This window comes from Argopecten irradians, chromosome 12 (genome assembly GCF_041381155.1).
Source record: "Argopecten irradians isolate NY chromosome 12, Ai_NY, whole genome shotgun sequence".
Taxonomy (NCBI): domain Eukaryota; kingdom Metazoa; phylum Mollusca; class Bivalvia; order Pectinida; family Pectinidae; genus Argopecten; species Argopecten irradians.
The window spans coordinates 41,887,458-41,902,459 of NC_091145.1; the positions used below are offsets into that span (position 1 = coordinate 41,887,458).

The 15,002-nt window shown below is 36.6% G+C and overlaps 1 protein-coding gene across 2 annotated transcripts in view; it reads right to left on the reverse strand.

Annotated features, from left to right (window-relative positions):
* Positions 1–1,716: 1,716 nt before the first annotated feature.
* LOC138335890 (DC-STAMP domain-containing protein 2-like) overlaps positions 1,717–15,002 on the reverse strand; it is a 33,068-nt gene continuing 19,782 nt past the window's right edge. Inside the window, exons 1-4 of one of the 2 annotated variants that reach the window (XM_069285069.1) lie at positions 14,003–14,274; positions 6,541–7,577; positions 6,040–6,236; positions 1,717–3,238 (exon numbers count right to left, since the gene is read on the reverse strand). In XM_069285069.1, the coding sequence (XP_069141170.1) occupies positions 1,993–3,238; positions 6,040–6,236; positions 6,541–7,560 (2,463 nt within the window). In that variant the 5' untranslated portion in view covers positions 7,561–7,577; positions 14,003–14,274 and the 3' untranslated portion in view covers positions 1,717–1,992. Of the gene's footprint in view, positions 3,239–6,039; positions 6,237–6,540; positions 7,578–14,002; positions 14,275–15,002 lie in introns of those variants that run through there. The other variant, XM_069285070.1, reaches the window with a different exon arrangement.

Consider the following 15,002-nt stretch of genomic DNA (forward strand, 5'->3'; position numbering starts at 1 on the left):
TTGTTCCAGTTATTTAATTAGCCAACGTAACATACATGGTCCGTCTTTGTTTATACCAATACTATAGGATAGAATTAAACACGTCCTGCATTATATGTATAATTAATCCTAAGTCAATGCATGGCTCTCTCAGTATTCCACTCGCCTCCATGTGATTAGCATTATAAAACAAAACTTGTCAGATAATATTTGTATAGATCATTGTATTACGACAAATAGATTGAATCGTAATATCAAATGACCATCTTGCTTCGCGTGTATAGTTTGCATAATTCATGTTTTGTTTCGTGAGTACATATAATATTAAAAAAAATGAACAAGTTACTCGGTTGTGTATATTTGTAATTGTAAAGCGTCGGTATTATTCTTACCGTATAGATCTATAGTAAAAAAATAAAATTGGCCTGTATTGCGTGCTTCAAGTCATTTGTAAATCTCAATATGGAACACTACAGTATATGTATTAATATTCTAGAATCAGACATGTTTTCGGACCAGTGCTTAGGAGATGTAGTCTATCTATATGAATGTATTGAACAAAGCCTTTCTCAAGGTGATCACAACTTAAGGAGTCTACATTAATTTGACCATATCTTGTACAGATTGAAATCAGAACAATGCATGACTTTGCAGCCAGTAAGAGAGTTCTCAGGTCATTCATCGCATCTTACATACATATGCGATATCTAATACGTGTAGTTATTAGATAAGGGAGATAACTCCTATAGCTATGTTATCAATACATCCTAAGGTCATATCATTAATTTAGATTATAGAACTTTCTAGAATATTATCATGTATAAATATAAGTAGGAATCTAGAATGGTCTATTTCCAGAAAGTTCTGTGTGTTTATTTGTTAACAGTTTTTTAGTTAGATATTTCTAGAAGTAGAAGGTTCTCCAATATTCTTGAATTAGGGTTTAGCTATATATACTCCAGCTGTCCAAGGCTAATCAGAACTGTAATGAGAACTGTAATCAGACATATCAAAAATCATACAGCGCCTTATTAGATTCTTTTGGGAGAGCTATTGTGACTTTATCTGTGGATTATTCCAACGCGTTGTGTGGATTTATTCATATTGCCTGGAACTTTACAAATTATCTTGGACATTAATTTTCCTGGTGAATTTGTGAATATTATTAATTCGGAAACTGGAAGGATCAAGGATTATACCAGGACATTTGCAAACAGATAAGTAACACTTTAAGTTCTTGTATTACTTTTGTACCACCACCAAATACTTTAGATATTGTAAACTATCTCTGTATAATTTTGTATATAATTAAATTGTGTTTTGAATTTAGCTGCTGGTTCTCATTTCTGTTACTCTTGCTTGTAACAGTCAAGATATGAGCGATGGCACATAGTGCCCTGCTGCTCGATCAGTGTACCTGCCAGTCAGATGATCATATCACAGCTACCCGGGCGAAGACCTATGGGTACCTTGCTGATCGTCGGTCAACAAGCTAGAGAAACAACCCGCAAGCTAGATACACAAACTTATTTTTCAATCTGAAAAGACAATATCTCGATTAGTGACGTAGTTTATAACATCGATATATTCCCCAAATATTGCATGATTCAAAACATAATTGTCCATGGGAGCAGTCATCTTGAATGATACAGTCCGAGAGAATTTTACCCATGTTATAGACACAACATACACTGTATCTTCCCATATGTTTCTGATTGAATTCATGAACTCGACATATACAATAAATAATTTAATTTCAGTTGGTTCATTCATGCATGATATATAATTGTGATAAGTCTTATTGTGAAAATATATTTTGTCAAAGGTATTTCAATAAATATTGAAATTAAGCAGTGGAAAATCAACACAAGGAACAGAAAATTAAAATTTTCGACGACACAGGAACGTATGGTTGGAATTGTTACAAACATTTGGCAATCATTTGCTTGTTTCTTTTAAAACCGAATGCTATATTTATTGATATCGGTACATTTTTACGTACATAATCGGTGACTAATTGACACCACCTCCACAAAGATGACATTTTTCGCCGATTTCATTCATACACGTTTCGCAATAGTCAGCTGAACATGTGGGGTTTGTACATGTAACTATTTTGAGATGTGGCCCTTCGTTAGAGCCACAGTTTAGACAAGTTCGGGATTCTATCTTCTTTTTCCCGAATCTTCCGAACGGAGATTTCCCATCACTTTTCTTCGTCATTCTCCTTTCCTTCTTCATACTTCGGAGGTGCTGTTTAAGTTGTAGCTGGTGCGTCTTCCTGTCGTGCCGAATCTTCTTGTGTAGGTACACCATCCTCTCCTGCTCCTGTTCTGGGTAGTAGTAGGCACATATCTTCCTCCTCAGTCGGAGACTATAGGACTGGGTCAGCACCGCCAATACAGCCAGGGCGTACAGGGTGGCGTAAACGTAGAACAGGTCAAAGGTTGGTTCGCTGGGGTTAGGGAGACAACTGGTTACATTAAAGTCGGCATCGTACACATTATATAGATTGATACCCGTTATAAAGGAGCGCATCAGCTTGGCTATCTCACCTGTACCGGTAATCTCCAGTAGGATACTACTCTGTCCCGTTAGTTCGATGTTCACTTGACCGTAACGATGGATCAGATATACGCAGTAATAGAGAATATAGTCAAAGAAGACGATGAGCATAGCGAAGATCAAATGAAGAACTATCTGTATGATACCGACTGTACCTGTTCGAACTTCGGCCGGCGACATTTTGATCGATTTCGTGTCTGTGTACATGCGTTTTTCTCGCTTCCTCAGCGGCAGGATGAACGACTGACCATTTGTTTCTCGTTCTTGGTCGTACGCCTTGAAGGCCGATGTAATGTAGACGTTGTTGTACTCGTCACGTGAAAGATAAAACTTCAGATACACAAAGGACTGGATGAAAAGTAGTAACAAGGAAAGCGCAAGTAAATTGGTTACCAATGTTACCGCGAATTGCACCCAGTCAACGTTATAGTTCAGACTTGTTTCAACTTCGTCTATAAATTCTCCGACACTTTTGGTGGCATTTGCTATTCCAGACAGACCCAACTCACGTATAACATCAAAGGCGAACCAGCTCTCTATTTCCTGTACCCCCTTCTCTACTTCCTTGGCGATGGCGTTAGCTGCCGAGTCTAAGGCCTCTACTGGTGAGCAGGCCACGGAGCCAATGTTGACTACCTGACAGACCCCAGTCACATCAAGGATGTTACACACGTCAGATAGTCCTCTTTTGAATCTGTAAGACATACACCACAGAATACAGGGTAATAAACAAGGCACAATATCAGCAGGTATGAACATAAGAGAACGCAGCATGATAATAACTAACGAGTGACGCAAGATAAGCGACAGAAAAGCTAACAACATGATAATGACTAACGAGTGACGCTAGTTAAGCGACAGGAAAGCTAACAACATGCTAATGACTAACGGGTGACGCTAGTTAAGCGACAGAAAAGCTAACAACATAATGACTAACGAGTGACGCTAGTTAAGCGACAGGAAAGCTAACAACATGATAATGACTAATGACTAATGAGTGACGCTAGTTAAGCGACAGGAAAGCTAACAACATGATAATGACTAACGAGTGACGCTAGTTAAGCGACAGGAAAGCTAACAACATGATAATGACTAACGAGTGACGCTAGTTGAGCGACAGGAAAGCTAACAACATGCTAATGACTAACGAGTGACGCTAGTTAAGCGACAGGAAAGCTAACAACATGCTAATGACTAACGAGTGACGCTAGTTAAGCGACAGGAAAGCTAACAACATAATGACTAATGAGTGACGCTAGTTAAGCGACAGGAAAGCTAACATGATAATGACTAACGAGTGACGCTAGTTAAGCGACAGGAAAGCTAACAACATGATAATGACTAACGAGTGACGCTAGTTAAGCGACAGGAAAGCTAACAACATGATAATGACTAACGAGTGACGCTAGTTAAGCGACAGGAAAGCTAACAACATGATAATGACTAACGAGTGACGCTAGTTAAGCGACAGGAAAGCTAACAACATGATAATGACTAACGAGTGACGCTAGTTAAGCCACAGGAAAGCTAACATCATAATGACTAATGAGTGACGCTAGTTAGCGAGCTATAGATAATGACTAACGAGTGACGCTAGTTAAGCGACAGGAAAGCTAACAACATGCTAATGACTAACGAGTGACGCTAGTTAAGCGACAGGAAAGCTAACAACATGATAATGACTAACGAGTGACGCTAGTTAAGCGACAGGAAAGCTAACAACATAATGACTAATGAGTGACGCTAGTTAAGCGACAGGAAAGCTAACAACATAATGACTAACGAGTGACGCTAGTTAAGCGACAGGAAAGCTAACAACATGCTAATGACTAACGAGTGACGCTAGTTAAGCGACAGGAAAGCTAACAACATAATAACTAACGAGTGACGCTAGTTAAGCGACAGGAAAGCTAACAACATGTAAAATAGATTCAAAAGAAAAGACCTTTAGCTCAATATGTTCATGATAAACACAACAACTTTATTTGATACTCTTGAGATGTGACTGTTTGGGATATCCCCAGGACAGGTAATGTGTGAGTCACAGGCAGAAATAGGTCACAGTCTTTTGTATAAGGAGACAATTAAGATTGGTAAAACGTGACATCGATGATACTGGAGTGTTCAGTACAGGTAGGTTGATCTTTTAGCGGGTTAATGAGACATCGGATATGTACACGTAATGAAGATAATCATGACAAAACATGGGTTAAAGTTATATTTCCTGTCAATTTTACTGTAGCGATATGTCGCTTAAACATTTGATATTTGAACATGGACATGTAACTTGATGATTTATATCCTTAAACGCATATGTCGGCCTATAGGAGAGCCGAAATCTAGGGATCATATTTTCCTGGTGTTGAATAAAGCGCTTTAAATCACCGCCATGTTCAGTACATTCGTGTTTTTTCGGAATTCCGTATCACGTGACGGACGTGTTCATGATCTGCACGTGGTGATCCAGGTAACTAACGTAAGCGCACATGTGTTTGTATACGTTTTCTCCTGGCTAATATCAGGAAATCGTGTTGGTAAATGTCCACAGAGCGAGTATTAAAACATCTAATTCACACTTTGTCGCAAATCAATATTGTGTGTATCAAATATATGTATTGTAATGTGCGAGCCTGTTAAGGTCGACCACATGTTTTGTTTACGAAAAATTGTTGACATTTTGTCTTGGTTTCACAACTCTCGTGTTACTTCGAGATTGTCGCGAAGATGCTCGGAAGACTTCGGAATAATTCGACATCTTTCGAGCCTATTTTTTTAGTGTACACGTTAAAAAGATTTTTTTTAAATTTTATAATTAAAAAAAACTTCCAGGGCAGCAACTTTATAAAATATGGTAAAAGTAGAAAGCTTAAACCTCGGACAGACGGAGAAAAATGTGTATAACACTTAAACAGTTTTAACTATGGCAAAAAGAGCGAAAGTGATAGACCATACAGCTTTAACATAATATAGCTGGATAGACTTAGGATACCCTGATTGATACAATATATCGGGCGCATTAAGGGATATAAGAACTATTATGGGATGTCTGGATTAATATGATATATCAGGATTATCATGGGATATCTATGTTAGCATCAGATATCAGGAGTATTATAGGATGTCTGATTAACATAAGATATCAGGAGTATTATGGGATGTCTGATTTACATTAGATGTCATGAGTATTATGCGATATCTGAATTAATATGATATATTAGGAGTATTATGGGATATCTGGAACGTTATCAGATTTCATTAGTATTATGGGATCTATAGATTGACATGAGACATCAGGATTATTTTGAGACATCTGGATGTATATGAATCAAAATGTGATATGTGGATTAAACACAAAATAATAAGATAGTAACGATCATATTGCAATGATATTGATATTCGTACTACAAGCTCGCGAAAAACAGTTAAAAAAAAAATATATTTTGTTTGTTTTTAGAAAATTTGGATATATCTTTGATTGTATGGACGAAGACGTACCTATGATGTTCACCTTTCATTAACATAGCTAGGGTGAGGTGTTTGTGCTCCAACATGAACTCTTTCAGTTGTGCTGCTGTGTCCCGCCTCTTCCGCTTTAGTCCTAGAGAGTTTAGTGTGCTCACACATTTAGTCTTGGCGTTGCTAATTTCGGTAACACAAGATGTGTAGGCGTCGGAGAAAAGGCGTTTACATTCCTGAAATATATGGAATGGATATTTGTTAATCTGAAATACCCTGGTTCATGCAGCCTCGGCAATCCAGGTGCTGTGTATATCGTTTAATATCAAATGTACGACACCTAATGAATATCGACATAAAAACTAACAATATGTCGATAAAAGAAACAATTATACGAAGATTCCCTATCCTATACAACGATAATTTCCCGTGCTTCATCTACAGCTAATTCCTTAAAGTAGTCGTCAAAATCCTCAAAGAAAACAACATGCCATAATTTCTACTTATGTCGCCAGACCTGTGTGTAAAAGTACGACTTACCATGGAGGCAGCGTTCAGTGCTGCTCTCGCGTCTTGTGCTCCGCTGTCAATGGCATTGATTGCACTTGCAATCGGACCAAACGCACTTTCTATAGCATTACCGATAGCCCGTAGTCCCTTTGTGTTTTCCTCTATCTGGTCAGCGGCCTGGTTGATGGGTTCCTGTAGCTGGGTCTTTAAGGACTCGCTCTGGTTATAGATGACGCTCATGCTACACGCCATGGCTGTAGACACCTCCTTGGCGTTGTTGGATATGTTTTGGATTGGTCCGGATAGGAGGACGCTGATGACGATCGTTAGGAGTAGAGCTCGACCGCGAGCTGAGGCCAGACTGGGTAACATCAATAGACCGACACATCGGCAATGGACAGACAGGGCCAGACCCAGACACATGAAGAATGTAACACCAAGAGAAATGTACCCTGAAATATCTAGAGGGATTTTAAAACCGTAAGCCAGCAAGAGAAACAGTCCAGTACCAGACAATATCCCTATAATTATTCCGAACACAGATTTTTGCCACACAAACACATTTCTGTCTCTGGAAAAGAGCTGGTCAGCGAAGTTCTTGATTTGATGAAGACGTTTTTCTCTTGCTTCATCGGTTTTATCGTCACCATGGTCACTCAGATCATCGCCAAGGTCATCGAGGATATCATCATCGGTGTCGTCGTCATGGATACTGTATGAATCCTCTAGGTCTGTTTCAGTTCTGAAATCCCTCATCTTCATCACTGCTATGTCTGGTTCCTGTGTCGGTCTGTCCATTGCTGAGGTGTCCAGTAACTCTGGATTCCTACGGGACCTCGCCTTGGTGAGCCGACGAATGATATTGGTGGTGAAGGTTTCCACCTTCTGTACGTAGGATCCTGGGAACACCCCCGTTTCCTGGGTGTTGATGTTTGTCCCGATAACCCACCCATTACCAACATCTTTTACCTTCCGGAATTTGTCTCCGACTTGTATCCGTATCTCCTGGGGTCCCTCCGGCTCAAAATCGGCTATAGCTTCATACGACATTGTCCCTGATGTTTAGACTGTAATTATAAGGTAGGTTAAGTTTACATCAGCATAATTTCAATTTAATTTAATTACACATTTCAAATTTTATTTAAGACCATCTTACATATGGATTCGTGTCAAGATGGATTCGGCAATCAATGTTAACAAGCGCTCGTCAAAATAAAAATTATGTTTCTATACTGACAGGAAGTATTTACAACGTGAAGAGCTAATATGATAGATAACATCTTCAAATATTTGCAAGAATAAGCTTTTACAGCTCTTAATTTTATTTTCCTATCTTCTTACCAATCTAAGTTTGTTGTACCCATTGTTTACTAGGTATATATTAGTTTATATTCTCATTGCATATTTCGCTATTTTTGCGAGGACTACACACAATGTAGATGCTTTAGTTCGGATACTTTTCATTATTTATATAACGTCAACGTAAAAATATCTAATACAGCTTTATGGAACTATTCATGATGGCGTTTCAGTGGTTAGGTATTGAGTTACGTTCTAGTTCACTGTATCACTAAGTACATTGTATAGTGTATTTTACTATTCATGTTCATGTTTTGTCTAAATCAAATGTACTTAAAGACTTTTCATTCATATCTGAAACTGAATAAAATGTATAAAATAATTTTTCATCCATATGTAAAACTGAATACAATGTACTTAATGACTTTTCATATGGATCATTGCATGTAACTCAACATGATTTATGTTAATATTTTGATACAAATAACGAGTTATCGTTCTTGAACGAAATGTTTACACGGTTAATTAAATCTACCAACACGCTTATAAGTAGGCACGAATTTGCTGAAAGGAGGAGTGTCAATTTGGGCCCTCTGGTGGCCATGACCGATAAGCATTTTTTTGTTTACAGATACTCGGGGTTTAGGACATCATGATATGACATATTATTAAGGTCAGGTCAGAGTCCCTTGTGAGTTATGGGTGGTTAAACAGGAGGGGCAATTTTCTATTTTGTCCGGTTTTGTTGGAACCAAATGATATTTTTGAATATTTTTCCATGATTAATCATGCATTCATATGTTGAAAATAAAACAGTTTGGAAAATAAACCTTAGCATCAAAATATAAGTCACATTGACCTTATTTTATAAAATGTCAATGATGTAATAATAAAGTTCATATGGTGCCATAATATACCAGAAAAAAGTTATATATCATATTAAATTGAAATGAGCAGTATATTTGCATATTATAAATTTAGGCAAAATGGGAGATGGGGTTGGGGAGGGGGAGCACCAGGGGCGGAGGGGCACGCCGGTTTGCTGTACAAAATTCATGAAATGGGGCTTATAGGCAAAGTATGGGTTATCCTCAGGGAAATGTAATCCAATATTAAGAGTTGTGTAATGTATAAAAATTTGATGTCCAAAAGTGATTTAATGGAGAGAGGAATTTTACAAGGGGGGTCGATCTCTTCCAAAATGTGTATGATTTTCATCAATGAATTATTAAACGAAATAGAAAAATGTGGTAAAGGCACATTGATTGTTGATTTGAAAGTTAATATACCCACTCAAGCAGACGATTTGTGTCTTTTAAGTGCAAATTATCAAAGTTTGCAAAACATGGTTAACATATGTGAAAATTATTGTCGGAAGTGGCGGTTTACGTTCTCTTCAACTAAAAGTAATATCATGGTGTTTCCCAATAAACGTACAATATATCTAATATTTTACTTTACAATTGTGTTCCACCAGTAGTTACTGAAATCAAACACGTTGGTATATTGTTAGAACTAAAAGGGCATGTTGTAAGTTAAAAACTGGTATTATGTCACTTGTAAAGTCAGGTGCTCATCCTAATGCTCTTAACGCAGCTATTGCCAAATTGGCCAAATTTAAGATATATCCATCTGCTCTTTTCGGATGTGAGTTGTGGCTTCTTTTAAAATAACTCAGAGATAAATATGCTATAACGAGCGCAGAATTTTATTGTCAAATCTGTTTAAGGATTTAGGATGAGGACCAGGACTGACATGTGTGTATCAGTGCTCGATTGGGTTACCATAGAATCATATATTGACATCAGAAAATCATCGTTTGTAAGAAGAAGTATTGCCATGGATAGTGGAATCTTGATTCACCAATATTTTGTCACCAGATTTGTTACGTATTTTTTTAATGCAGAAAAACAACAAGGTTTCATACCAGACATCATAAGTATATTACGAAAATACTCATTGTATGATTCTTTTACTAATTATATTAAATCTGGTACTTCTCCTAGTAAAAAACATTGGCAAAAACTTGTTTATAAAAATGTTTACAAATTTGATGAAAGAACGTCTAGAACGTATGTCAAATGAAATAGATTTTATTAGATTCAAATGTATTCACCCTAAAAATAGTTTTCGGAAGTATATTTCAATTTCCTAACAAAAAGCACATTAATGTACACATTAACACACACATTGTTAAATTAAATAGGTTACAATTTTTTAAATAACAAGAGGCCCATGGACAAAACAAAATAGTCACAGTACATTGTAGTTGCTAACAATTAGAGCAAGGTAAAGTTGGACAGTTATTCGTTATTCGTTATTCGAATAACGAATAACTGTCTAACTTTACCTCTGGCCGGGTAAAGTAAAGTTAGACACTTATTCGTTATTCAAGCGTCATCTGCTTTGACGGATGCAGCCAAATTTAAATATATTGATTTTTTGTGTTTAATTCAGTTGCGTTCACATTTATTTACTTTTTAACTCAAATGTATAAGAAGAAAAATATAAGAGTCAGACAGTTATATCATTGATTTGGATTGTAATACTAACTAGCGGAACGCGCCCCGAGCTTCGGGTCGGAAACTGGATCTCTGGGTCAAATAACACATCCTATATACATTATCAGCCGTATACGGTCCCAGGCAGTGGTAAGACATGATCGTGCACGACTTTTGGAGGTGGCTGCAAATTCAGTGCTGCCCATAGAACATTCCATAGCAATCTTATTCAGATTGAAAGCGGAACGAGCCCTGAGCTCTAGGTAGTTAACTGGATCGTCGGGTCAAATAACACATCTTATATACATTATCAGCAATTAGTTATAAAGTCATACATTTCCTAAGATGAAGTTGTAAGTTTCTGAAATCCTAGTATGTTGAAGGCCCAATATCAGGTCTTTATGTATTAGGTTGTCAATTTACTTTAAACTGTGATATGATTTCCTAACATAATGAAATAGCTCCAAGTTTTCTCCCTTTCACAAGTCTCTTCATTTAATCTGCGACACTCCTTCAGGTGTCGCCCCACTAGTATAATATACTACTATATTTAATGTATCATATAACTGTTAATGTAGTTTTTGTTATGTATACTGTTTATGTGTTTACAATTTACTACATGATTTTATTTAGATATCTCGCTAAATATTCTTTATGACTACATTATGACGCATGTTGTAAACAAATATACACATGATACCAAAATCTTCGTATAGTTAGGTATTACTTCCGATCACCGGAAGTGTGATGGATTGTGTACTACAATTGTAAACGGGATGTAATCCACGGTCTCACTCATATATTCTATAGGACTTCAGAACCGCATCAGTTATCACTCAGCCACTTCAAGATGATTATAAACAGTATTTATCTTTTATGTTAGAAAATGTTTTTTTATATATACCATAAACTGCGAAAATTGTAATAAATAGGAATATGTTCCTTTCGCACAACACCCAATATTAATGTAAAAGAGAATAACGTTTTTCTGTTACATATATATATATATATCAATTAATGCTTTGTAAGATAAAGATCTCAGGATCGAGCCATTTTCAACCATTTAAAAAATAATACGTTTGGAAAGCCCTTTTCACACATTCAAGAATCGCCGGATCACCAAGGATTGGAAATTTTGATCATCCGGGAACATCCGGCGTCCCGGCGCTCTCTTGCGTCATAATGTCGGTATTAACGCAATTGTGGTACGATGCCGTCACGAACAACACCGGTCTGTCTAGATCTACGGATAATCGCGGTAACTACCCGACCGGTTCCCGATAACCCACGGGAATTTGCCGGTTGATTCACGGATGGCCCCGGACTTAACAAGGATACTTCGGTACCAGCACGGACATTTCAGATGTTACACGGAAATGCATGAATCATACACGAATCATTACGAACAATTTGTATCCGTGTAGGACCGGCAAAAAAAATTAAACATGTTTAATCTTTTTCCAGGACCAGCGTTGCCATGTCGGACGGTCCATGATATCGCCGGATGCATACACTTCCCTAACACGGTGATGGCGGATTATCACGGACTTTCCCGGACTGATGGTCCGTGTTAATCCCGCGCCTCATCCTTGAATGTGTGAAAAGGGCTTAACCTAATAATTTCCGTATTAAAATTCATCGATTGTAAAGTGGTAATTGATAAGCACACATATCACCACGTTCTACATAAAGTCAGCTTCCCAAGTTTACCAAGTTTTAGGTGTTCTCCCGCGTATTAACACCGCAAAAATATTTAATTTTTCGTGTTTTCTTGGGTTGTATTACTAAATAGTTTTGTGTTAGTTATAGAGTAACTGGGAGTATATGTAATTAACTATCGATAAAATAATATCAAACATTCATAATTTATTTCAAATAATCTGGGGATTATACTTTTTTAGTTAAATAAATGTGGTTGTTTTGTCTGCAATTTAAGTATCGATTGTATTGGATGGCACAAAAACTTTACTTTAAATATAACACTAAATGCTAATGATTTTAATCTATTTACATATATATTTTTGATAATGTAAAAATATCAATGATATCCCTTTTCCTCTTCCTCTTTTCTCTTCTCTCGACATTAACGATGATTATATCTAAAGACATGGTGTATATATCTAATGTATTATTAATTGTAGTGGTGAGAGCATTTGTAAAATAGGTATAACTAGCGCCCAATCCTGTAGAATAGATATATCTAGCGCCCGATGTATTTGTAAAATAGGTATAACTAGCGCCCAATCCTGTAGAATAGATATATCTAGCGCCCGATGTATTTGTAAAATAGGTATAACTAGCGCCCAATCCTGTAAAATAGATATAACTTACGCCCAATCCTGTAAAATAGATATAACTAACGCCCAATCCTGTAAAATAGATATAACTACCGACCAATGCTGTTAGATAGAGATATAACTAACGCCAATCATGTAAAATAGGTATAACTAGCGCCCAATCTGTAAAATAGGTATATCTAGCGCCCGATGTATTTGTAAAATAGGTATAACTAGCGCCCAATCCTGTAAAATAGATATAACTTACGCCCAATCCTGTAAAATAGATATAAATAACGCCCAATCCTGTAAAATAGATATAACTACCGCCCGATGTATTTGTAAAATAGGTATAACTAGCGCACAATCCTGTAAAATAGATATAACTTACGCCAATACTGTAAAATAGATATAACTAACACCCAATCCTGTAAAATAGATATAACTACCGCCCAATGCTGTTAAATAGATATAACTAACGCACAATCATGTAAAATAGGTATGACTAGCGCCCAATCCTGTAAAATAGATATAACTAACGCCCAATCCTGTAAAATAGATATAACTAACGCCCAATCCTGTAAAATAGATATAACTACCGCCCGATGTATTTGTAAAATAGGTATAACTAGCGCCCAATCCTGTAAAATAGATATAACTTACGCCCAATCCTGTAAAATAGATATAACTAACGCCCAATCCTGTAAAATAGATATAACTACCGCCCAATGCTGTTAAATAGATATAACTAACGCACAATCATGTAAAATAGGTATGACTAGCGCCCAATCCTGTAAAATAGGTATAACTAGCGCCAAATCCTGTAAAATAGATATAACTTACGCCCAATCCTGTAAAATAGATATAACTAACGCCCAATCCTGTAAAATAGATATAACTAGCGCCCAATCCTGTAAAATAGGTAATCTAGCGCCCGATGTATTTGTAAAATAGGTATAACTAGCGCCCAATCCTGTAAAATAGATATAACTTACGCCCAATCCTGTAAAATAGATATAACTAACGCCCAATCCTGTAAAATAGATATAACTACCGCCCAATCCTGTAAAATAGATATAACTAACGCACAATCCTGTAAAATAGATATAACTAACGCCCAATCCTGTAAAATAGATATAACTAATGTCCAATCCTGTAAAATAGATATATCTAGCGCCCAATGCATTTGCTATTCATGGCAATCAATAAGTTTTGAATTAAGAAAAATATGTAGAAACCTAACCCAGAAAAAAATACATAAAATATAGCATTCTTGCCAAATTGGAGTGAAAACTTAATTTCAAAACGTCTTCTGCAATCATCGTTCCATAAGTATAATAATGATTTCTGATGTTTTCATTATTGGATAATAGCATTACAAATTGTAGCAAATAAGTTTGAATTAAAACAGCTCACCCAATAGCCTTAACAAGAGTAATATCCTTCAGCTCTTGAATGTAACGGTTTGCCCATAGTATCTGGAAACAACGACGTTCGTTACAGACGATGCCCCGACACAGTTTGTACACACACTGATATTGATAGAGCCAGGAATGATTTTCTTTATCCACTGATAGAAGGCTACACACTGATATTGATAGAGCCAGGAATGAATTTCTTTATCCACTGATAGAAGGCTACACACTGATATTGATAGAGACAGGAATGAATTTCTTTATCCGCAAGGAAGTAAGTGTATGATGAACAGGATGGTTACTCATTAACTCGCCCTATAAGTGTATCTAGTGTTTATTTATAAGATGGGAATTTAATCATTAGGCACTGGCAGACTTTACTCATCGATATCTTACAGTAATGACCTTATATCTTTATTGCACTTCTCCACCGCAGACGAAATGTATTTTTCTCTATCAGAAGCTCACAATTATTAATTAATTGTTTCCAGAAAAAAAAAACATCCGTGACATATCGCGCCATACGTAATTACGTACTGTGTATATATAGAGATTGAACAGTGTTTTGATTGCGTTAAAGGTGGTATGAAGGCAATGGGATACAGACATATTCAATGTAGCGCGTTAGCGCTACATGTAGAATATGTCTGTATCCCATTGCGTTCATACCACCTTTAACGCAATCAAAACACTGTTCAATCTATATATTTACATAAACAAATCTACTTTTGCGTAAAATTTAAAACGGTGATGGTTGCTAAGTTGGGTAACTACGGTAGTCAGGATGACCGAAGATATAGTTCCGATTGTTGAAAGTTATAGCTGCAGTTTGGTTTGAAATACAACAATGACACTTTTCAATTATTTTTAAACATATATTTTTTTCAAATTTGATAATATATCAATAATGTCCATTTCGCATAAAAATTGAGATAGCCAAGGCGGAACGACTAACGGTATGTATCGTTGTCGGGGTAGTGATGCGGTCCGAAGTGGAGCGA